Below are 23,373 nucleotides of genomic sequence, written 5' to 3'. Positions count from 1 at the left end.
CTTAAAATGATATTTAATAAACACTTAAAAACAGCTTATTTTCACAGTTTTAGGTAAAAAAAAAGCTAAAAACATGAAGCTGTAAAAATAAGTTTATTCCCACAGCACATCAGAAGTAGTTCTTTATTTTTTTTCAAAGAACAGCAATACCAAACCAGCCCAAAGGAAGTGACGTTCAGATTTCATAAAAAAAGCATATAAATATCAAACTTATTCCTCGTACTTACGAATAAAGAGGAATATCACTAGTAGCTAATATTAGCAGTTGAAAACAGCATTTAAACCAAACTGAAATGCAAAATAGATTCTGCACAACACGAGTAACACAACGCAACTGATGCCAAAACTCGACATCTCTAAAATACCACACGCTCAAAATGTTTGCTTCTTTGCCTTTTCCTTCTAGGCATAATTCTTGGAATCTATGATTAACCAGACCACGAAAGAGATTAAAATACCCTAAATTTTCAGTGACTTATAGCTCATGTGCCACTCTCTCTCTCTCTCTCTCCTCCAACCAAATGCACTACTAACATCTAACCTTCAAAGTCATTTAGCAACTTCTTCCGGGAGGTGTGGGGAATACTTCTCCATGAGATGGGTTAATTTGGCATCAAAATCCTTCTCCAGTTCTACCTCTTCCTCCCAATGCCTCCGCTTCATTGCAGCTTTATTGTCTACATGAGCTTTCATCAGCATGTCCCGCTCTGCCACAAATTCTTCCATCTCTTTTTCTTGAGACTTGATGAAGTTTTCAATTTCCTCCGACCTACGGCCATGAGTATGGAAGAAATATAAATCAAACAAAACCAGAGGCACCACATGGTTAAAAGTATTGAACCCACTACTGGGGCCCCAACTTTCTCTAGTCTACGCGTATTCTTTGACACAAATTACCTGTATTTTTGTTCCTCTTCGGTTGAAGGGTTGAGATAAGAGTGCTTCACCTTGTCACGTTCCTCCTGCTGCAGCCTCTCAAAATTTTCTTCCTTTGCATCCCTTGATTCATGAATTATCTTGATCTGGTCTTTGAAAAATTGTTCTTGCAGATACATCTTTTCACACCAAAAAGACAAACAAACAAACCAATAAACGAAACAAAACAAACGGGCAAGTAAATCTGCAAAAAAATACAAACAACAAATACATACGAAATATTTGGAAGCCACAAGGAAAAACAATCGGTGGTAAACCACGCAATATGGTGAAATATACCAACTGTAGACAAGCCAAACCCTGATGCAAGTGTAAACTAGTTTCTACTCTAATATTAGGGCATAATTATCTGACAGCGAAACTTACCTCTTCCTTGTTCTCTTGGTGCTGCAACTTGGTCCTCTGTCTTACGATACGATTTTCCTCCGTCGTCTTCCTGAGCTTTTCACTCACTATACCAAGAGATTCCTCAAGGGCTTTTGCATGTCTCTGTTCCTTAGCAACCTTGTTCTTAAACCACATAAGCTGTTGGTTGTCCTCACTCATTTGCCTGATTTGGTTCACAACCATCTCCTGGTATGATCTCATCTCAAATTTCAGCTTAGATTTACCTAATTAGTAATGGGAGCATGTCAGACATCCATATACAACATTTCCAGGGATCTTGATTGCAGAATAAAATTCAATGGATCAAAGTTAGCATGTGAACTTCAGAGATTTTAAGTGAAAACTCATTATTTTATGCCCAAAATGACCATCCAAAACCAAAACACATAGAGGGCAAGGGGAAGAGAGAGGAACACACCTTGAGAATGCTGGTTAAAACTGTCCATGTCTTCTTTCATTGCCATGTACCCATAGAGCTGTCGCTTCCCACCAGGATGAAATAAGACACGACGACGGTCCCATGCATCTCTATCAGTTCCTTGCTCTGTAAAATGCTTGTGAAGACGCTCAGCCTCCAAATAACCCCTTGCAGAGGCCTCAAAGATCAAAACGCTCATCCCACGGTGTCCTTGAGGACCATATGAGTGTCGAGCTCTCGCAGCAGCATAAGAGCTGAAGTAGTCAAGAAGCTCCTGATTTCCCATGCCAATCCACTGAAATTCAAAGCAACAGAAAATGAGGGACTGGAAATGATTACAAGGCAAGGAACCTTGGCTTTATAAACAATCATGAAAATGTAAACCGACCAATACTTGAGATACCAATTTGAAAAACATAATTAATACCTTGTCATCTTCATCCTGCTCAAGTTTAGTGTTTAAGATGACAACCATAGGAGGCCAGACAATTTCATGATCTTTTTCCTCATCTTTCAATCCTTTCCATTTACCAAACGCTTCACCAGCAGGTACAACTGTAGTTCCCTTCCTCCTCAACTCCTCATCCAAAAGCTCTGCAAGCTCTCTATGGAGCATTACCCTTTTTGATCCTTTTGTTTTGGCATGTGTCATCAGGGGCTGCAGGCCTCGGTACCAATCAATGGAACCAGGACCTCCTTGACATGCCGGACAGTGCCACTGCCTAGCAGGATCATTAATCTCATCAGCGGTTAAACTATCCAAAATCTCAAAGAATTTCTTGAACCATCTGCTATTCTTTCGAGTTTCATGGCTCTTTTCACTTGAATCCGAGTCAAACTCATCACTGAACAGCTCATCGTCGGTATCACCCGCAGCATCAGAGTTGTCATCATCATCATTGGCAGCATCAGCAGCAGCCGCATCACTGTCCTTGTCATCTTTTCCGTGGAAATCTTCTGAACCCCTGGGTTGAGTGAAACCAGCTCTGGATTGCCAGTTCCATCCATGGTCCAGTGGAGGGGGAATCGCATTTCCTCTTCCCGCTGGTTTTCTCGTATTAGAAGTTTGTGAAGGCCAGAAGTTTCCGGCACCCCTTCCTGATCCACCATTGTTCCGCATTGGCTTCTGAGCATCGACCGGTGTCCAAGCTTTAGAATTAGAATTTTGAGCACCCCATTGTCTTGCAGCACTGCTTCCAGCTCTGTTCTTTGACTTCCTGGCAATCACCTCCCACTCTCCGTCACCCTCGGCCGAACCCAGGCTCACGTCTGCAACACCATGACTCAACTCTTCGATCTTGGGGCTACTTCCTCCCGAGACATCTTTTCCTTTGAAATTTCCACCACTTCTTCTCGCACTCATCGTACCAAACAATCCCTTTTCTGCAACACTGTTTTAAGCAAAAAAAAATGCCATGAAAATATGGAAAATATTCACAGAATAATGTACATGCGTGTAATCTCCTCACAGCTACGTTTCCGATTTATTTATTTTTTATAATAATTTTGACATGATTTTAACCAAAATATAAGGAAACCCATGTCCAGTTGTCCCTTGAATTTTTTTTTACCTTTCTTCATTTTCCCATCAACCAAACAGAGAGCAAAAAACAAGATTTTTAGGTCAAACGCTCAACACATAATAATAAAAGCCAAAACCCTAAAACATTTGAGTAAGCTTCCACTCCATTCACAGAAATGTGGCAGATCTAACGCTCTGGACACAGAAAATCAAAACACAAGTTCTACTCCGATCCACATTGCTACGCCCAAAAGTTGAATATTGACAACAAAAACCCTCAAAACCCCTCTTATAAGTAGACGGTAGAGAGAGAAAAGTGAGCGATTACCTGATGAACAACGCCGATCGTAGTCGGAAAAGGAGTAATGTGCCTCGGAGGGAGAGATTCCCGATGGGTGGTGTGAATCACGCGCTCTCCAAGTGTAAGCGAGGTCGAGGAAGTGAGAGTGAGAGTGAGTCGTAGCAGAAGAAATGGCGTGGAAGGGAAGTCTTAAGACGAGGACTCTTTTACTGTGAGTCCGGATTCCAAATCATTATCAAATCTCGTTTGTTTTACATCTTCTTTTTCTTCTAATGGCGTGGAAGGGAAGTCTTAATCATTAAGAAACAATGCTTTTTTTACATGTTAAGTTGAGTTGAAACGTTATAAAAATAACGAAATCAATGATTTAATATGATAACTTATTAGATCGTTATACAAGATTACAAGTGAATAACCTGTTTTAACCTGATAAGATAAAATTAAGTTTGATAATTTTAAACTACTAAAAACATTTCTACAATGTATTTAATCTCACATAAAATTTCAGAGCACATTAAGAAAACCTTACCATAAGTGAGATTAAAAAATTTCAAAGCAAATTAAAAATACTAAAGCAATTTTAAAATACCAAAGCACATTAAAATTTTCGTAATATTTAATTTTACAATTGTAAAAAATGTAAAAAAAAAAAAACAAAAGCAAAAGTTCGTGAACACATTATCTACACTATGACGATGGATACATCGTCGTTTATATTTTTAAACCCTATAAACCCTCGTGAATAGGGCTTTTAGGAGAAGTTCAAAATAAACAAAAATTCGTAATAATTATGTAAATGTGTGAACAGAATATACAAAATGCTCGTAATTGTAATCTCTGCGCTTAGACGATGGTTACATTGTCATTTAGATTTTTAAAACCCTCCAAATCATCATGAATAGTGTTTATCATTTGAGTGCAAAATTAATAAAAATATCATAATAATTAACATAAAAAATGTGGAAAATCAGAAAATGTCAAAAAAAAAAAAATTCAATTACTCGTAACGACAAGCTTTATAACTATTGTGAAGATGTCAACTCCGAAATTCTTTACCATAATCCATAAATCCGCTATTTATATTTAATCATCGATTGTTGTTTATGCTCTATTCTTTTCACCGAATCTCGTTTTTCAAATTTATTTTTAAGCATGATCTTTTAATAGATGCAGAAACATGAACGGTTCGATATTCATGGTAGCGGAAGAAATGGCGTGGAAGGGAAATCTTAGGACAAGGCCTCTTTTATTGTGATGTTGGGTCCGGATTCCAAATCATTATTAAATCTCGTTTGTTTTATATATTTTCTTTTTCTTCTAATGGCGTGGAAAGGAAGTCTTAACCATCAGGAAGACAATATCTCTTTTACGTGTTAAGTTGACTCGAAACATCATAAAAATAACGAGATTAATAATTTAATATGATAACTTATTAGATCGTTATACAAGATTATGAGTGAATAACCCATTTTAATCTGATAAGATAAAATTGAGTTTGCTAATTTTAAACTACTAAAAACATTTCTACAATGTATTTATTCTCACATAAAATTTCAGAGCATATTAAGAAAACCTTACTATAAGTGAGATTAAAAAAATTCAAAGAAAATTAAAAATACCAAAGCACATTAAAAAATTCATAATATTTAATTTTACAATTGTAAAAAATGTAAAAAATAAAAATAAAAAATAAAAAAATAAAAAAGCAAAAGCTCATGAACACATTATCTATGCTGTGACAATGGATACATCGTCGTTTAGATTTTTAAACCTATAAACCCTCGTGAACAGGGCTTTTAGGAGAAGTTCAAAATAAACAAAAATTCATAATAATTAATGTAAATGTGTGAAAAAAATATATAAAATGCTCATGATTGTATTCTCTGCGCTTAGACGATAGTTGCATTGTCGTTTAGATTTTTAAAACCCTCCAAATCATCATGAATAGTGTTTATCATTTGAGTGCAAAATTAATAAAAATTCATAATAATTAACATAAAAAATATGGAAAATCAGAAAATGTACAAAAAAATATACAATTACTCGTAACGACAAGATTTATAACTATTGTGAAGAGGTCAACTCCGAAATTCTTTACCATAATCCATAAACACTCTATTTATATTTAATCATCGATTGTTTACGTTCTATTCTTTTCACTTGATCTCGTTTTTCAGATTGTTTTTTAAGCATGATCTTTTAATGGATGCAGAAAAATCAACGGTTCGATATTCATGGTTATAAAGAAGAAAAACAGAGGGTGAAAAAGAAACCAATGGTTAATGGTTTTCCTGACGGTAAACGTCCCAAACACAGGCCAATAATTTGTTTGTAAAATCTTCTGACCTGGGCCCATATGGGCTTATGCATATATCACCGGGCCTTGTTACATTGACCAAATCATCCCATATGAGGATATCCTTTTGGTGGTCAGTAGTAAACCTGCAATTTTGAAAAGGATATAGCTCAAATTCTTTCCAATCCACTATCTCTGTTCGTTCAAGACTGCCATTTTCTCAGCCAATTCTTCTGCAATGGCTCGCTTGGCAAACTTAAATGGAGTCTCCGAAACACTGCCGGTCCTTCCAAGGTTTCCGAGCGTACAAACAACCCGAAAGAAAGCGAGCATTATTTGCTTTACGGGCAAGAAAAGCGATGATTTTCAGGAACAGCCACTACAAACTACAAGAAGAATTGCATTAGGCCTGGCCTCTGTTGCACTTGTTGGCAACTTCTGCAATGGTGTCTCTCTTGCTGAGGGCAACGGGTTCTGGCTCGACGGCCCTCTGCCCGTGCCTTCTGCTCAAAACAGTAAGTTTTGTACTGAGAAGTTTAGTGGTACAGCATTTGCTACATTGTCACTCACTCCAACCATGTGTTTTGATGCAGAAATTGCAAATGAGAAAACGGGAACGCGATCTTTTCTGAAGAGGGGACTCTACATGGCAAATATTGGAACCAAAGGGAGGAAGTTCAGGCTTAAGAAATATGCATTCGATCTCCTGGCAATGGCGGATTTGATTGCAAAAGATACACTAAACTATGTCCGAAGGTATCTGCGGCTGAAATCCACATTCATGTACTTTGATTTCGACCAAGTTATCTCTGCAGCACCAGTCGACGAGAAACAACCCCTCACAGATCTTGCTAACAGATTGTTTGACACCGTCGAAAAGGTAACGATAAAACAAACACATAACTTCTTAGATCCTATGCAGCTGCTTGAAAAAGTTTTAACTTGTTTCTTCCAATTTGTCAACAGCTTGATGGCGCCGTGAAGCAACGCGACCTCCCTCGGACAGAAACATACTATAAAGACACAACAGTTGTTCTCCAAGAGGTCATGGATCGAATGGCGTGAATTCTTAAAACCTGTTCATCTGATAGAGAAAAATTAGTCTTTTCTACCGATGTGTAAGTCTCCTTCAAAGCATATAACTTGTACACGACGAATGAGTTATGATTTTGCAAGATTATGACCGAGGGCGGACTATTTTTCGCTTCTAGTCAGTTTTACTTCATCGACGTTCAACAAGCAATCATGCATTACTACAGAAGACTCGTGAGGAAAAAGATTATCGAGTAATGAAGCTCAATCAAATCACTAGTTAGAATAGAGTTCTCCGAATTTACTGGCACGCATATCCTATTTCTTCACTATACAGACAAGCCTACGTTAGAATAACTCTTGAATTTCGCTTCACGGTACTACTAGTACATAATACAAACCAGCGGTTACTTTTAAATCAAAAAAGAAGTCTTGGATCAAAGATCAACCATAGCTCATACGTGACTCTGGAGGCCGCATGCTGGTCTGACGCCGTGGAACCCCAATATCGCAAGCGTTTACCCTTGAGGCAAAACGAAGGGAACAGAGTGATTCACCTGCTGAGGAGGGCTCAGGAGAAATGTTTACGAACATCAATGTCTTTGAGTCTCCTCCTAGACATGGCTGGTCAAAATTTCATTAAGAGTTTAGAATATGATAGGATGTTTTAAAAATAAACTTAAAATCGTTTTCACATATCACTTGAACAAGTAAACAACCTGAAGAAGATATGTAAGCTTTGAGTTCCTAAATGGTACGTGGTCCTCCTTCTTTGCCAAGGCAAATATCACGTCGCTTAAAGATGACAGACTTTTGTTGATGGCCTGATTTCAGGAGAAAAACGATTACTACAAAGGAAAAATAAGAAACATATAAACAAATAGACTAAGAAGGTTAACGTAAAATACCTGAGTTTCTTTCAGTCGGTCCCCCGTTGACCCACTCTTGGAAAGTCGTTCACTCCCAGCAAGATCAATAAGATTCAGAACACCTTGTACTTGTTGTTCAGTGCTCTAAGATGAGATGATAAGTTAAGAAAAGTAAGCGCAGTAACGAAAATATGAAAAAAGATAAGGCCAAAAAACTAATTTTTGCATACAGAAGAGTATCTGCAGAGAAAATGGATGTTGCTTACCTCATTAACACCAGATATCCGTAGTGTGAAAACAAAATGGCTTCTTGAAGATTGCTCGTTCATTTGAGTTTTGCCTACAGACCTGAAAGGAACCAAGTGGAACATAAGTAAGCGCCTTCTTTCAATAGCAATTTTCAACCTTTAAAAAAATCAGCAAATCCAATTTTCATTGAGTTAGAGTTAGATCCCCACCGTCAAGCATTGGTACTGCTGGGGAAAGTTAAGAAGGATTTAGAAATATGCATTGGAAGACTAGTTATATGTTGTAGTCTTATAGACAACTAAATTTCTCCAACGAAACAAAACTAAAAAAAGGCACATAGTTAGATTTAGAAACCTGCTATGCTCAGCCCGTTCTAAGAGATATGAGACCTCTTTAGCAGTGCACACATCCACAATGGTAAGATCAGAGACATGAGTGTTCCCATTTGCATCGTGTTTGATTGTATATTGCTTTCCACCAATACCATTTTCTCGCAACATATCTGAAGATGATCGATTGGGTGCTAACAGATCACGAATAGTTTCATTGTATATTTCCAACATCGACACCTACAAATATTTGTCAAACAAAAAAGAAAATTACATATGAAATGAATATATTCATTAATGCATTAACAGCAAAATAACTGTTTGTGTGAATGTGAGTCAGAGAGAGAGAGAGAGATTCCCCCCACCTGCATTTCATATTTCCAACCTTGTGGTTGAAGAGACTGTATGGTTTTAAAAATTTGTTCTAATGAACGAGGAACCAACCCTTTTTGGTCTCGATCTCCTGGTTTACCCATCATGGTATAGGTTTTCCCTGATCCTGTCTGACCATAGGCAAAAATGCAAACCTGAAACAAGAAGCCACCATCATTAGGCTAAGAGTGTACAATTCAATCGCTGAACGGATATATAAAACCAATAAAGTGAATGCAAAAGAATATGCATGTTACCAAATTCCTAACCAAATACAATACACACTCCTAAAGACAGTCAAGCACATAACATGCGTGTGCTTATGCACCATATGTTCCACTGCCCATACAACTTTCAGGTTATCAATTTGTAATAAAGGAAACAAAAACATATAACATTCTAACAAATACACAGCATGCATCTATAAGTATCTTCACATATTGCATGAAAAAAATAAATAAAAAATTAAAGATCCTAGATGAAGCATATAGTATAACATGAATATAAAGTTAAATGTTGCTACGAAATTACAAATCGAAAGCTTTTCTACCGAAACTAATAAGACAAATTTGAAATGAAATTGATAAAACTAGATGACAAAGGCATTGCTTCGATGAAATGCAAAGAGTAACTTAAACAAGATAACAGGCTTTTAATCACCTTATAACCATCAAGAGCACTTTGTACGAGCTGTGAAATGTCTTCAAACACATCTTCTTGTGATATTTCAGGCATAAAAACTCTGTCAAATGTGAAAGAATGTTTTTGCCCTGATGACAAATACAGGCAATATGTGAGTTTGAAAAACACAGAATAGGACAGCCTACAAGAGAAAGCTATCTACTATTGCTTAACATACCAGGTTGCACTAAATCAATGCCCCGTCCAAGAGCATCCATTGATGTTGGATAAGAGATAACCTTCCCTTCAGTGCTTACGTCTTCATCCGCCAACAAAGGTCGCACTCGACAGAATACACGGATGTTCCCTTTTAGTTCCTATAGAACGAGAGAATTTACAAGCTGATAGCAGAAGTAGCAGATAAAAAAGCTAAGGCAAAAGATTTACCAAGATAGTGTTGTGCAACTTTTTACGCAGCATTTCTCCTTCAATAAGTTTGAATTCTGCATCTGCCAGGCGAGTTTGTAACTCACTTATAAGTTTCTTTTGCCCTTCATATTCAGTTCTTGTTTCCAGTGTAGTTAAGTTGGACATCTAGAAGAAAACATATCTATACTTAGAAAGTTTAATCAACATGATGAATAAGATGTTAAACATTGCATTGAACAACACCAACAATGTAGTAGTCACAAAAGAACCAGATATTATCACCTGTACTTTCTCCTCTGCAATCATTAGTTGGTCCTTCAATGTCCTTATCTGGTCAGTCTGAGACAGACATCTTACCTGAAGAATAACCGCCACTATAGTATCTTAACAAATGCTATTAGAAGCAAAACCCACAGAACTACCAGAAAAGAATTATAAAATGACCTCCAGTTTGGTATATTTTGATTTGAGGTTATCCACCTCAAAACTAGATTTCTCGGTGGATTCTTTGTATGTTGTATATTCAGCTGTTAGGTTCTGCACTTGGAATTTATGACGATCCCGATCATCTCTCACTTGTTGCAACTCCATCCTAAGGGATGCAACTTCATTTACCAAAGCATCCCTTTGCTTTATAGCATCATCTTGAGTTTGCTGTATGTCATCCATCAAATAAAGGTTTGAAACAGTTCATTTTCAGAAGCAAAATCTAAAATGCACCGAAGAAACAAAAGTCAGGACTACAAAACACGGAAAGAACTTTTTCAAGATTATTTGATCATAATGTGAGTCATAAAACATACTAATAACAACACCCTACGTAGAATTTTCAATACATGCCTACTTAGGAGAACACAGAAGTCAGATTTATAGATACATAATAAGCGAAATTCCTTATGCAATTAGAAACAATTCAAGATAATAAACTCACTCTGGACACTGAAAGTTGACCCCTTAGCATGCTCAGGTTCTCCACCATACTAACTTTTTCCTTCTCTACGCGCTTAAAGTCTTCCTCAACTGTAGAGAGGTCGTTGTGCAGTTTACTATTGTACTGTTGCAAGCTTGCAATGTATTCTTGCAATCGTTTGTACATATCATTCAGTGAAGTTATCTGCGGAGCTCATAAAAGAATATCATTCAGATTAAAACATTTGTAAGGAATTCCATACCTGTCAACATAAAGGCAAAAGAAGGAAAGGCATGCATATTCTACTTTACCTTCTGTGTAGCACTTGAAAGCTCTCTTTGAACTCTCCCATGCTCATCCGATAGGGAATTTTGTGATCGCTCAATTTCAAGTCTAGCCTCTCTTTCCCTCGCGAGAGATTCCATTGCAGCCTGATAGGCATATCCAAACATTTAATAATCTACAGAAATTAACCAAACTCAGCCAGATTGGATATCAAACCCACCCTACTTACCATCTTATCCAACTCTTCTTTCGTAAATTTCTCTTGTAAAGAAGCATAGTTTTTCCTCAGCTCCGCAATAATCGAATTCAGTTCTTCTTCCTTGTTTTTCAGTAAGATCCCTACAATAAAACAAGTATAATTACTCTAGTAAACAACTTCATTGAGAATTCAAAGACACAAAAGTTGTTATTCATACCCATTTCATCCCGTTGCCGCTCTGAAACTTCCACATCATTCTCTAACTTCTCGCGCCCAATTAAGTAGCTTTCTTCAAGCTCTTGAAACCACTTTATGCAAAGTTTCAACCTTTTAATATACTCACTCATAGTCTCACATTTTTCCTAGAAAATCAATCAACATAAAATTGAAAAATACCCAAAACCCATCTCAGGTAAACTAATCCAAATAAAAGTTCAAAAACTCAATACATTCAATTTTCAAAGACAAAAAAAAAAAAAGAAAAAAAAAATATATATATATAATAAAAATTAAATTAAATTAAGAAGTGAAAGCTCAGACCTTGAGACTGAACCTGTCCTTCCTTTTGGGTCTCTCATTCAACAGTGAGTCAACATCCTCTCTGGTAAACTCAATACCACCGCTCTCCGAACCGGCATTACTCACCGGAGCGCTGCTCGGACCCAACTCTTGGCCCCCGTTCACCACCGAGAAGGCGTGCCGGACCCTCCCATTTTTCGCAGTGCCCACCATTTTTGCCCTCTGGAAAATTTCGACACTTGTCAACTTCAATACTTCATCATCTCACCGACCCAACACTTGTAAAAAGAAAAAGCAAACAATTTTAAGAACAACCCAGAAAAGAATGGCGAAAACAAAAGCAACCCATTCGTGAGAATGTGAAACTTGGTGCCCTAGATATGTTTCTCCAGAAACCCAGAAGGGAAAATCCACCAATCCACCAAGTATACAAATTGAGCACGGATTTCAAAAACCCAAATGTGAAAAATCCAAATGAACCCTTGAAATACTAGTGGATGGAGTTGTATTGTAATCTTGTGGGAAATGAAGACTACTAAATCTGTCTCTTGAAAACTATTTGAATAAGCAGAGAGAGAGAGAGAGGAGAGAGAGTTCAGAAAGTGTTGTTGTGTGGGGCCATGAATTGCATTCAAAGCTAACAGCGAAATCTCAGCCGTTGGTTCAACGAGCAGGAAGATGGATGATCTACAAGCAAGAAACCCAGAGACAGAAATACTTGAAATCTTTATACATTTGTTTCTCAGAAATAAATCTTATTTAAAAAAAATTAAAAACAGTTAAATTATTTTTTCAGTGATTGTTTCATTATTTTATTCATTGGCTGTTGCCCGGGTAAGGCTTGATTTTGAATTTGGGATCAGGCGGTGTGCCCTACAACGCTCCAAGTTTGTTTTCATTCATTTTATTTCCTAATTTGATTTTTAAGTTTCATACGTTTTTATTACGGTTGGCCTCTTGAATTCGACCTTCCACTCAAAATGATCACTGGCATAGAAAATTCATCAACTTGATTTCTGAAAATGCCAAAATGGGTCTTGCAATCAATTTGATCATTCCATTAATTTTCCATGAAACTTTTTGTTAGTGTGCTGACGTTGTAAGAAACATTGAAATTTCAGTATGATAATTACATTGGCAATTGATTTTGGATTGAATTTTTACATAGATGATCTATAAATAAAGAATTACAAAATAGACCATTTAAATCATTGAATTTCAATGTAGAATGAGTCCCACACTAATTTTTATCTTTCTTTCTTTTTTTTCAGAAACAAAAAACGAAAATCTCTTCCCTTAAAAACTCTGTGTGTGTATATATATACGTACATATATTAGTGATGATCTCCTTTGCTGGAGCTGAAGCAACCAAAAGCCAGATCCGGCTCCCCAACTTTCCAACCAGATAAAAATTAAAGAATTTAAAAACTGTACATCTCTTTCCCTTGCGTCAAATGGAGGTCAAGTATTTTTACTTTTATAAATTTTCTCGGAAAAGTTCCCATCATGCATGGTGGTGGTGGTGTAGCTGGTAGCTGTGTTGGTAATATTGCCCTTTCGTTTTTTGGTGCTCGGCTGCATTCTTGACGACGTCACTTTCTGATAATAATTATATGATCCTTTTCTGGAAAGCTTCATCATTAGCCATTAATCCATTTTATTGTGTTACTATGGCGTTTGATCTAATAATGTTATGTTATGTGTTACGTGTGATTATCGTCACCGTGACGTTTTAGTTCAATAAATATAATATTATGTGTTTCATTGGTTTACCGCTACTAGAGTGTTTGAGTCTAATAATACATTACATTATTGAGATTAAACTCATTTCATTTAAATTGTTCTCGTAAACTAGACCTCTCTCTCAAGATATATGCCAAACGTGTGAGTTGTGCTTATGTAAATTAAAAGAAAAAGAGATTATAATCAAGGTGATATATGCGCTATCAAGATTCATGATGATCACTTTTCCTGCTGAGAAGATGCTGATTAATATGGATTAGTGACTTTATTTAACAAATGGAATAAAGAGCTAAGTTCTTCCTGTCTATTTTGATGTTCATAGCTTGCCTTTCTATTTTGTCAGTTAATTTGTATGTGGGACCAAAAAACCCAATAAAATGGTGACATATAGATTATACAAAAGAAAGATTTTTATCGTAAATGGTTCATGACATTGATCAAACTCCTCATTCTGGTCCCTGAGTTTTAAAAATCGATAAATTTGGTCCCTACCTTTCACTATCGCACATCAATAGAGTTCTTCTATTAAAATTTCATCAATATTTTTTGTTAGTGTGCTGATGTGGTCCCACTAATCCAATCATATGGCGCCAAGTGAATTAACTATAAGAAACTATTTTTTTTTAGAGTGAACCAACTGACAAGTATTCCACGCTGACATTTCTCTCGCATCCCCCAATCCCAATTAGAAAATAAAATTCAATCTAAATTCGATAAAATCGAATCCAAATTATTCAAATATGATAGGATTATAACCAACTAGAGAGAATAAAAAGTGAGTTCATGGAGGACAAGAGCTTTAGTGCTATCATGGTGCCTTTCTTTTCTTTTTAAGCATACCTAGATGAAGACGATGATGTCTTTTTTTTTCTTTTAGTTTTTTTTTTTTTAATTTCTTATAGTACTTTTAGTTTTAAATGTTAAAAAAAATATTTTTTCATAGTTAATCCATGTGGGACCATATTATCACATTAACAAAAAATATTGACGAAATTTTAATAGAATGACTAAATTGATGTGCAGTAGTGAAAGTTAGAGACCTATTTGATTGATTTTTGAAACTCAATAACCAAAATGAGGAGTTTGAATAATGTCAGTGACTATTTGTGATAAAAAAAATTTCTTTTATGTAATTTACATGTCACCATTTTATTGGACTTGTGGGTCCCACATACAAACTAACAGAAATAATTGACGGAATCTAAATGGAATGACCAAATTGATGTGCGGTGGTGAATGTCAAGGACTACATTGATTGATTATAAAAGTGAGGGATCAAAATGATGACTTTAGTCAATCTCAAGGATCATTAGTGATAAAAACCTAAAAAAGAATCGAATACTTTATATGTTTAGTTACTTGAAACGAGAAAATGAATATTTTGCTTTGACAATGGTAAATCATGTGCACATAACCAACTAGTAAAGAATTAATTAAAAATGGTGACATATCTAAGTTGGTAATGGAAAACCAAAATAAACGCATCCAAGTAGATTAAGTTAGGTTTAATTAAGCTGTCTGTATAGTTAAACTATGAATATTTTTCTTTTTGTCACAAAGAAAAAGATATTGGTATATAATTCCCCATTCATTTTTTGATATAATGCTAATTACGTTTCACAACTTTAAGTTTGTTTTAGTTTTTAACATGGGACACAAAGTTTAAATTTTTTTTTTTATATTACATCATAAGGTATTGAAATTGTATGAAGTTATGCTTTCGGCATAATTGATTGTTTGGCCTAATTGATTGTTTGATCTTAGATAAAATTGATGATAGGATTGTCGTGTAAGCCACATTTGCAACTCATTGAATAAAGAGTTCATCAATTAAATGGTGTATTAAAGTTTATACAATTTCAGGATGCTTGAACGTTGTAGACTATAGATAGCCTTTTATATAGAGAATTGTTATTGGCACTCCAAATTTCTCATTTTACATTCCAAATTTTTTATATTTAGAAAGAAAAATACATTTGTGAGGAGTGTAAAATGAGATTTTTGACTTCCCTTTATATATACTGATTGATGAATGAAGTTTGCATAAGACACTTTATTGCAATAAAGGAAAGCAATGATGCCGACACATCCTGGTGTGGGTTGATCCTACTGATTTCTCTCTCCCTTAACAACTAAAAATTTAACCCACAAAAGCTATCTTAAAATAAATAAAAAATTTTTAAAAAAACAATTGATGAATGAACTTTTGTATCTATTTTCATATATCTAACTCTGGTGTGTAGATTCGATCCCCAGTATTTGTCTAAAGTGTTGGCAAGTGTTTGTTGTTTTTTGAATGCCAACTCGAGCCCTAATCCAATAACCTAAGCATTAAAATAAATAAAGATTTCTAAATGCTTGGGCGGCTGCATATTCCAATGAACTGATTGACCAGAAAACTTGTATAATAATCATGGTCTTCAAGTTTGTGCATTGTACGGTGTCCCATAATCTTTGGATTACTTGGAGTGTTCGCCGGCATGATCAAGCTGAATAATAAATCATACATTATGAAACAAATCGGGATTGCTTATTTATATATGTTGAATTAATCAAAATGTTTCAGAGGCGACACATGCACATCTTGTTGATTGAGTCTAATTATTTCTCAACTTGGTATTAGTTGAACAAAAAATATAGGCTTCAACGCAATCTTATGTTCGATCGTCAACATATGACATCAGAGACAATCATATTAGATCAGTTTAAAATAATTGTGACTATTGATCTAGCTGATCAACCATAGAATTTGTCCGCTTAAAAATTATTATGAAAATCTGAACTAACTTAACTTAAAATGATATAAGATGCATCCTAATCTCAAACAGGAATGAGAACAGACATTTGTATCAAACGAAGCGCTCCACACCTTAGTGGGCGAGATTTGACGGCTGCTAGTACTAGTGTTCCTAATTTTGTTCTTTCTTTCACATTTTGATCACTTGATTTATCAGCATAACAATTTAAGCAACTAACTGGTTAGGTAGTGATAAGGTCTTCCATAGGACGTGAATTCCATTTAGTGTATCTTTCATCCGGTCTAATTATAATCGAATTTTATCCTTCACAACTATGGTCCAAATCCATTTGATTTGGAAATCCAATCCAAAAGAGAGTTAGCCAAGTTTGGGTTTTCATTATTTTAGTGTTTGATATATTCTCATATAGTGATGGAACAAGTGAACAACCACGTGCCTTTACTTTCACGTTACCAAATTATTAGTGACGATTATCTATTTGTTGTACTTAAGAATTACATGCTCCCGCGTTACATAATAAAATGTTAACATGTGTTAAATTTAGTAGACTTATGAGATCCCATATTTTTATGTATTATTTACAGATATTAGAATGACTATAGTTAGACGTTATGCATGTAGCATGCAATGATTTATGCTTACTAGCTATTGCATTCCAAGCTTTTGGGTTGGAATGGTCTAGATTAGCACTATGTGTGCTGCTTGGAGATGACCAAGTTATGTGCTTAGCTTGCTGGCGGATTAAGTTAGGAGGTGTCAGTAAAGTTACATGCAAATGGGATATGTAGGTGAGTCATAGTCATAGCATGAGCTGTGGATATCTGGCAAACATTTATCCACATCGAGATGACAGGTGTGCTTACTACCAATTCATCCAATAGGATGTGTTGTTTTGCCGTTATTCTTGTACTATAAATAGGAGCATATGCTCCTGTTTAATATCGTGAAAGGGGCTAGTTTGCATACAAGCTAAGGTCTGATGTTTATATATATGTTAGGGAGAGATTAGGAAAGAAAAGAGTGGAAGGAATGCATGGTGTCAGGAGTGATCAGGAACTTGCTCAAGTACATGGAGTTTAACTATTACGGTAATGACGTGGTTCTTCGTTTTAGCTTTATGGAATTGATGTAGGGGTTTCTTGGGAAACTTATCACTATTGGGGTATTTGTCTTGTTTAAGCTTTGTGAAATATGTGTTATACTTGATCTATCTCTACAATTGATATAATTGTGTATTTTGGAATATGGTATTCATATTACTAATATTGATAATGTTGATTATATGCATATGTCATTGCATATTGGAGCGGATGGACTTTATTGGAATATTTGAGTGGTTATGGAAATGGAATTATATTTTGTGTGGTTGAGTTCGAGTCTCGTAGGGACCAGCAAGGGTGGCAAAAGTGAAATTATAGGAATGGTACGAAGTAGTGAAGACTCTAGCGACCGAGAAGAGAACAAGATGACAAACAAAATGGGAAATTTGGGATGATTGAGTTATGGGGGTTAGTTTAAATAATAGAGCATTCAGACCACCGCTGAAGTGGTAAAATGCATGGTATGAGACATGTAGGTTCGCGTGTTTTATTATAAATTAACGGGCTTAGTAATTGAAGTTAGGATGCATTCATGGAATATAATATGTGTTTGATAACATGTTAAAATTGATTACATGTTGCATGAACCTTGGTTTAGCCTTGACAATTATCCTTGATAAGAGTTATGTTCCTACTAAGCTGTGGTTTTGCTCACACTATTTTAGACCTTGCAGACTTGGTACAAGATTAACATAGGGTAGAAGAGCTGAGGTTGTGTTAGACGAGGGATTTTAAGAGTTTTTATTATTTTTGTAAAGGCTTTTGAAGCTATTTGTATAAGAGAAGTTAGTTTTTTGTTTTTTTTTTTATATATTTTTTTTACTCTCATGCTGAGCGTAGAGTCGTATTTTCCTACCGACCCCGAGTCCGGGGCATGACAAAACTTCACAACTAAAGGAGTGTTGAGAGTTCCGCACATTGAAGATGGAAGTCTTGAAGTGCTTAAAAAATCGTTACTTACTCTACCGACAAGTAAATGATTTTATGTTAGAACTCACATTGGAATACACATTTCAATTGAGCAAAAACTTGTTGATTTGAATAAACATCATCTAATACCTCGTTCCTATTTTTTTCAGGTTAGAAACTCCAGATTATTGCTGCGCTTCACGACTCTTCTGTCAGTCGCTGGGCATATATTATCGAAGATTCAAAGTCGTTAATTGCCATAGTCATTAGAGTTTCTTCTATCCATGTTCGTCATCAAGCTAATGTCATTAGAGTTTCTTTTATCCATGTTCGTTGTCAAGCTAATGGCATTGCTCATTGCCTAGCGCGTTTTGCTTTTCTTTCGGGAATCAATTGTACTTGGAATGAAAATCCTCTGGATCTAATCCCATACTTGTTATTTGGCGAAGCTTTGTTGTAATTGCTTTTGGTTGTATCTCTCTATTTTGTGGGCAATAATGTTATTCTTACCATGTTTTTGTACCACAATTGTATACCACCTTAGGTGACATCTGATATAGATAACCACATCATTTAAATTAATTAGCATTTAATTTTTGTTAAAAAACTATTTAATTAATCAATAACTAATAAAAAGATGGTTAATTAAATGATGATTGTGGTATACAAAGAGTCTCATTCTTCCTTCCCCTTCAATTCTTCTTCTTCCCTTCCCTTTCTTTTTCACGGCAATTTTTTTATTAATTTATGTTGATTTCCATGATTATGATCAACTTTATAGAATTCACTCGTGTACCACAATCACCTTATATTGATTTCTATTTCCAGACTCATGCCTCGTAGCCCCAGTCCTCATTCCGCTTCAAGTATTTCCGTCTCCAATCTTCATTGGTCCACCATGGCTATTCATCTCGTGATTTTTTTGTCTTCTTTTCAAAAAAAAAAAAAAAAAAATTGTGGTTTAAAAGAAGGATTTCATCTGATTATTTCATTGAATAATGCATATTAGCTTTCATGAGAATTAGGAGTCAAAATCAAATTTGTTTATCGGATCAGGGTCATACCCAATTAAGTTATTAACGCTAGTGGGAGACTTGAAGTATGCAATTTTCCTTATTTAAGTGTTTTAATTAATAAGAAAATTGAAATTAAATGATGTGGCTTGTCCAACTTATCTGCCACCTAAGTTGGTAAATAAATGTGGTATAAAATTGTGGTAAGAATAACATTATTCTTTTGTGGGCAATGGATCCATCGATCTTTTCTCAAAAAAAAAAAAAAAAAAAAAAAAAAAAAAAAAAAAGGAAGGAAAAAACCTCACATTTTTTGGTACATGGAAGAAAGGGTTAATATTAGATTACTATCCTGAAGTTTCTTTTTTTTTGTCCTAGTCTGCTATCTAAAATCATAATTATGGGACACTTTTAGAGATCCGTTGAGTTTTCCTTCTAATTAGAAGTTTTATCGCCTTATTAGAAAGTAGAACCACACTCCAAAGTGTATATGCAATTGAGTAATACTACGTAAACCAATTTTTTAGATTAAATTCACAAATAATATAATGTGTCACCATTAGAAAATAAGTATATTAATCAACACTTAAGTAATAATATAATCATCAATAATCACGTCAAAATTTTAATTTAAAAATTGATCTTCTTAACATTACCCTTTGCAATTAGTTCTACTGGTAAACGACGTGAATGTTGCATCCTATTAAACACGGACGACGTGAAACTAATCATAGTTTTGCCTTCCCACCGACTGGGGACTATTGGTCCATTTAAACCGACGGCTCAGATTCACTCAATTCAAACTTGAATGCAATCAGAACACTACCCTCACAGATCCCTCCGGTCCTATAAATAAACGGTCTCTTTCTCTCTCTCTCTAGCTCTCCGAGATCTTCGTCTAAAATTCACAACCCCCCCCCCTCTCTCTCTAGAACTCGCATTCTTGCTGTGATTCGATTCAATGGAAGGTACACTCCTGAGCGTCCTCTCTCTCTCTCTCCCTCTCTTCAATTATTTTTTGTTTTTTATTTAATTTTTTGTTAAATCGTGGAGCGAGCGGTGTCAAACGGTGGAAATATTCCCCCAAAACTGCAAAGACTTCGTTCCAAATCACGACTCCAAGCCCTCTTCAACCTCTGTAGCAGGTTCTTGTTTTTGCTTTAATTTATTCAATTTGCCCACTTTTCAATTTTTTGAATTACAAGAAAATGTTGAATTTGAGGTTTGGATTCGATTATTGCAGCTTCTTATAGTTTTAATTTTGTTTTCCGGCACAAGAAAATGTAGAATCGGAGAATTTCTGATTCGGTTTCATCCCTCTTTGTCTGCGGAGTTAAAACTTAAAACCCTAGAGCGATTACAGCAAAGTTGGAGAGTGACGTGAGCGACAAAGGTGGGTAATTTCTGCAATTCTTGGTTTTTTAGTCTTTAATTTTATAAAAGAAATTAGGAAACTTTTCAACTAAACTGTTACATTTTGAATTTCAATTGAGTAGTTGAGTTGTAAGAAAATCGAAAATTTTTGGGGTTTCGTTGAAGTCATGCTCTGATTATATCATTGTTTTCAGAATGTACTCCAGATTCTGATTTGATTGGTGAGACTAGCACATCGAACGGAACGGAACTCAACAAGGTTCTCCATGTCAGATGGTCCTTCCATTTTTCCAGAAGATCACTGATTTGGCTACCAAAATTCAGGTAATTCATTGTTCTAGCATTGTTTTTTGTTAATGTCGCTTTGAGGAAAGCTCAGAAAGTGATTGGAAGCATTTGTATACTCTTTCTGTCTTGAATCTTTCGACAAATTCACTAAACGTTTCTTGTTTTGTTCTCATGCTTTAGGATTTGAAGAGAGAGCATACTACCTTGTCTGATGAGGTCAAGCTCACTATGAATTTCTTTCCGGACCCTGCAGTTCTAGACACCATTCAGTTGCCAAGTGAGCCTTTTGTTTTAATCACTCACAATTATTTTCTAACTTCCCTTCTCTCCTTGATTGTAATTTGTTGTTTCTGGATATCCAAGTCCATAAGCTTCATCGGAATTGCCCTGGTATGCTTTCTGATAACTCACTTTATAACTGCTGTTTGCTGTGACTGTGTTTAGAAACATGCATAGGAGTTGACTGCTAGACAAACGAGATTAGGAATGACTTTAGAGACCTAGCAATTCAATGAAATATTGAATTTTGAATGTCTATTTTGTATTATGTAAAACAAAGTACAAGGAAAGCTCATATAAATGAGTGGAAGAAAGGAAAAGAAACAGAAGCAGAAAACAAGGAAAAGTAAAGCAGAAAACAAGGAAAAGCAAAGCAGAAAACATGGAACAACACTTCCTTGATTTATGCTTTACCAACAACTAAAGGTCTAACAACTAAAGCAAGGTGGAAATCCAACTGTCACCACTATGACAACTATGACAGCCATACTTAGTTGTTAGACTGCAATGTACCATACATACACCCATGCTTGCCGACTAGGATTTAGGGTTAACTTAGACTAACCCTAGAACTTCTTCCAATACTCCCCCTCAAGCTGGATCAAAGGGATCAATTGATCCGAGCTCGGATAGGAGATGATGAAAAGTAGTAAATGCCAGTCCTTTGGTGAAGATATCTGCTAGCTGACATGACTGCGAATGAAGTGTGTAGCAATTACCTTGGACTGCACTTGATTCCGAACATAATGACAATCAACTTCAATGTGTTTAGCTCGCTCATGAAAGACAGGATTTGATGCGATGTGCATTGCTGCTTGATTGTCACAGTGAAGGGACATAGGTTGCGGGTGAGGAAACCCTAGATCCGAGAGTAGAGTTTTGAGCCAAGTGAGTTCACATGCCATTGATGCCATAGCACGATATTCTGCCTCTGCACTTGAGCGTGCAACCACACTTTGTTTCTTGCTCTTCCAGGTGACAAGATTACCCCCTACGAATGTGCAAAAACCCGTGATAGACTTGCGATCGAGAGAGTTCCCTGCCCAATCTGCATCTGTATATCCCGAGATCTGAGTATGACCATTATTGTGCATAAGGATCCCTCTACCAATGGAACCCTTCAGATAGCGAAGCACACGGTGAACAATCTTCATGTGATCTGTGTTTGGAGCATGCATGAACTGACTAACAAGGCTCACAACATATGATATATCAGGACGAGTGATAGTTAGGTAAATAAGCTTGCCAACCAATCTCTGATAATACTCTATATTAGGAATGAGATCACTATGAGACTGCAACTTCAAGTTGCTATTCAAAGGTGTCCGAGCAGGTTTACAATCTGTCATGTTTGCCTCATGGAGAAGATCAATGATGTACTTGCGCTGATTTAGAAAACAGCCCTTGTGGGAATGTGCCACCTCGATTCCTAAGAAATATTTAAGAGTGCCGAGATCTTTGATAGCAAATTTGTGACTGAGATATTGTTTAAGAGCACTAATCTCAGAAACATTATCACCTGTAACAATTAGGTCATCGACATAAATAAGCACCACAAGTTTACCAGATTTGCCCGATCGCACAAATAGGGAGGAATCAGCATTGCTCCGAGAGAAACCAACTCCCTCTAGGACATGACTGAGCTTGGCATACCATGCTCGGGGACTTTGCTTGAGGCCATAAATGGCTTTATGAAGTCTGCACACCAGGTCTGGATTGTTTGATTGAGGATGACCCGGAGGGATTTTCATGAAAACTTTTTCTTCTAGTTCCCCATGTAAAAAGGCATTTTTAACATCCATTTGAAAGAGAGGCCATGTATTGTTAATGGCAACAAATAACAGCACCCTCACTGTATTCATCTTTGCCACAGGTGCAAAGGTCTCTTTGTAATCTACTCCATAAGTCTGAGTAAATCCACGAGCAACCAATCGAGCCTTGTGTCTTTTAATCGTGCCATCTGAATGGAACTTGATCTTGTACACCCAACGACTTCCTACAGCCTTCTTTCCTTTAGGAAGCTTCATGATGGTCCAGGTGTTGTTTTCGTGAAGAGCTTGAAGCTCTTCTGCCATAGCAGCTCTCCATTCGCTATGTAATTTAGCTTCTTGAAAGGTTTGAGGTTCATAGGTCTCAGTAACTGTATTGAGGAATGCAGCAAATGAAGGTGACACTTTGCTGTAATTAATAACAGAAGTTAAGGGATGCCTGACATTGTAAGTTACATAATCATT

General features: G+C 36.0%; 3 protein-coding genes and 2 long non-coding RNA genes across 6 annotated transcripts; 3 read left to right on the top strand and 2 right to left on the bottom strand.

Moving 5' to 3' along the window:
* Positions 1–159: 159 nt before the first annotated feature.
* Positions 160–3,750, bottom strand: LOC103948752 (protein SUPPRESSOR OF GENE SILENCING 3). Its single transcript, XM_048585733.1, has 6 exons — positions 3,592–3,750; positions 2,169–3,132; positions 1,742–2,036; positions 1,303–1,547; positions 898–1,055; positions 160–769 (listed from the first exon to the last, which is right to left on the bottom strand). The coding sequence occupies exons 2-6, from the start codon at positions 3,102–3,104 to the stop codon at positions 550–552; spliced, it is 1,854 nt and encodes a 617-aa protein (XP_048441690.1). The 5' UTR covers positions 3,105–3,132; positions 3,592–3,750; the 3' UTR covers positions 160–549.
* A 2,236-nt stretch (positions 3,751–5,986) lies between these two features.
* On the top strand, positions 5,987–7,085 carry LOC103948750 (photosynthetic NDH subunit of lumenal location 3, chloroplastic-like). The gene is made up of 3 exons (XM_009359809.3): positions 5,987–6,375; positions 6,454–6,740; positions 6,827–7,085. The coding sequence occupies exons 1-3, from the start codon at positions 6,099–6,101 to the stop codon at positions 6,923–6,925; spliced, it is 663 nt and encodes a 220-aa protein (XP_009358084.1). The 5' UTR covers positions 5,987–6,098; the 3' UTR covers positions 6,926–7,085.
* Positions 7,086–7,127: 42 nt separating this feature from the next.
* Positions 7,128–12,343, bottom strand: LOC103948751 (kinesin-like protein KIN-14N). Of its 2 annotated transcripts, none has more exons than XM_048585775.1 (16): positions 11,696–12,343; positions 11,373–11,517; positions 11,186–11,295; positions 10,983–11,102; positions 10,693–10,875; positions 10,242–10,415; positions 10,044–10,118; positions 9,780–9,926; positions 9,571–9,709; positions 9,372–9,481; positions 8,705–8,866; positions 8,365–8,579; positions 8,028–8,109; positions 7,801–7,905; positions 7,612–7,716; positions 7,128–7,516 (listed from the first exon to the last, which is right to left on the bottom strand). In XM_048585775.1, exons 1-16 carry the CDS (start codon positions 11,885–11,887, stop codon positions 7,337–7,339), a joined length of 2,244 nt encoding a protein of 747 aa, XP_048441732.1. In that variant the 5' UTR covers positions 11,888–12,343; the 3' UTR covers positions 7,128–7,336. The 2 variants fall into 2 exon arrangements, with proteins under 2 accessions (XP_048441732.1, XP_009358086.2); XM_009359811.3 differs by having other exon boundaries at positions 10,206–10,415; positions 11,696–12,341.
* Positions 12,344–17,139: 4,796 nt separating this feature from the next.
* On the top strand, positions 17,140–18,624 carry LOC125478080. Its single transcript, XR_007258897.1, has 2 exons — positions 17,140–18,248; positions 18,356–18,624. It is a non-coding gene; the product is annotated as an uncharacterized LOC125478080 (long non-coding RNA).
* Positions 18,625–20,089: 1,465 nt separating this feature from the next.
* LOC108867349 lies at positions 20,090–21,242 on the top strand. The gene is made up of 4 exons (XR_007258807.1): positions 20,090–20,343; positions 20,477–20,591; positions 20,767–20,896; positions 21,041–21,242. It is a non-coding gene; the product is annotated as an uncharacterized LOC108867349 (long non-coding RNA).
* The last annotated feature ends 2,131 nt before the right edge of the window (positions 21,243–23,373 follow it).

The sequence above is a fragment of a genome, unplaced genomic scaffold (genome assembly GCF_019419815.1).
Source record: "Pyrus x bretschneideri cultivar Hongxiangsu unplaced genomic scaffold, Pyrus_bretschneideri_v1 Contig23, whole genome shotgun sequence".
NCBI classification, from domain to species: Eukaryota; Viridiplantae; Streptophyta; class Magnoliopsida; order Rosales; family Rosaceae; genus Pyrus; species Pyrus x bretschneideri.
The sequence above is the reverse complement of the archived record's forward strand: the minus strand, read 5'-3'. Positions and strand labels throughout refer to the sequence as shown.

Bases quoted from the DNA above. Each gene is read 5' to 3' on its own strand.
- LOC103948751 (XM_009359811.3), bottom strand. From the start codon at position 11,887: ATGGTGGGCACTGCGAAAAATGGGAGGGTCCGGCACGCCTTCTCGGTG. The intron at 10,876-10,982 runs GTAAAGTAGAAT...TGAGCTCCGCAG, and splicing joins TTTCAAGTGCTACACAGAAG to ATAACTTCACTGAATGATAT. The intron at 9,927-10,043 runs GTGATAATATCT...GTTTTCTTCTAG, and splicing joins TTGCAGAGGAGAAAGTACAG to ATGTCCAACTTAACTACACT.
- LOC103948750 (XM_009359809.3), top strand. From the start codon at position 6,099: ATGGCTCGCTTGGCAAACTTAAATGGAGTCTCCGAAACACTGCCGGTC. The intron at 6,376-6,453 runs GTAAGTTTTGTA...GTTTTGATGCAG, and splicing joins CGTGCCTTCTGCTCAAAACA to AAATTGCAAATGAGAAAACG. The intron at 6,741-6,826 runs GTAACGATAAAA...ATTTGTCAACAG, and splicing joins TGTTTGACACCGTCGAAAAG to CTTGATGGCGCCGTGAAGCA.
- LOC103948752 (XM_048585733.1), bottom strand. From the start codon at position 3,104: ATGAGTGCGAGAAGAAGTGGTGGAAATTTCAAAGGAAAAGATGTCTCG. The intron at 1,548-1,741 runs GTGTGTTCCTCT...ATTACTAATTAG, and splicing joins TTTTAACCAGCATTCTCAAG to GTAAATCTAAGCTGAAATTT. The intron at 1,056-1,302 runs GTAAGTTTCGCT...TGGTGTGAAAAG, and splicing joins ACCAAGAGAACAAGGAAGAG to ATGTATCTGCAAGAACAATT.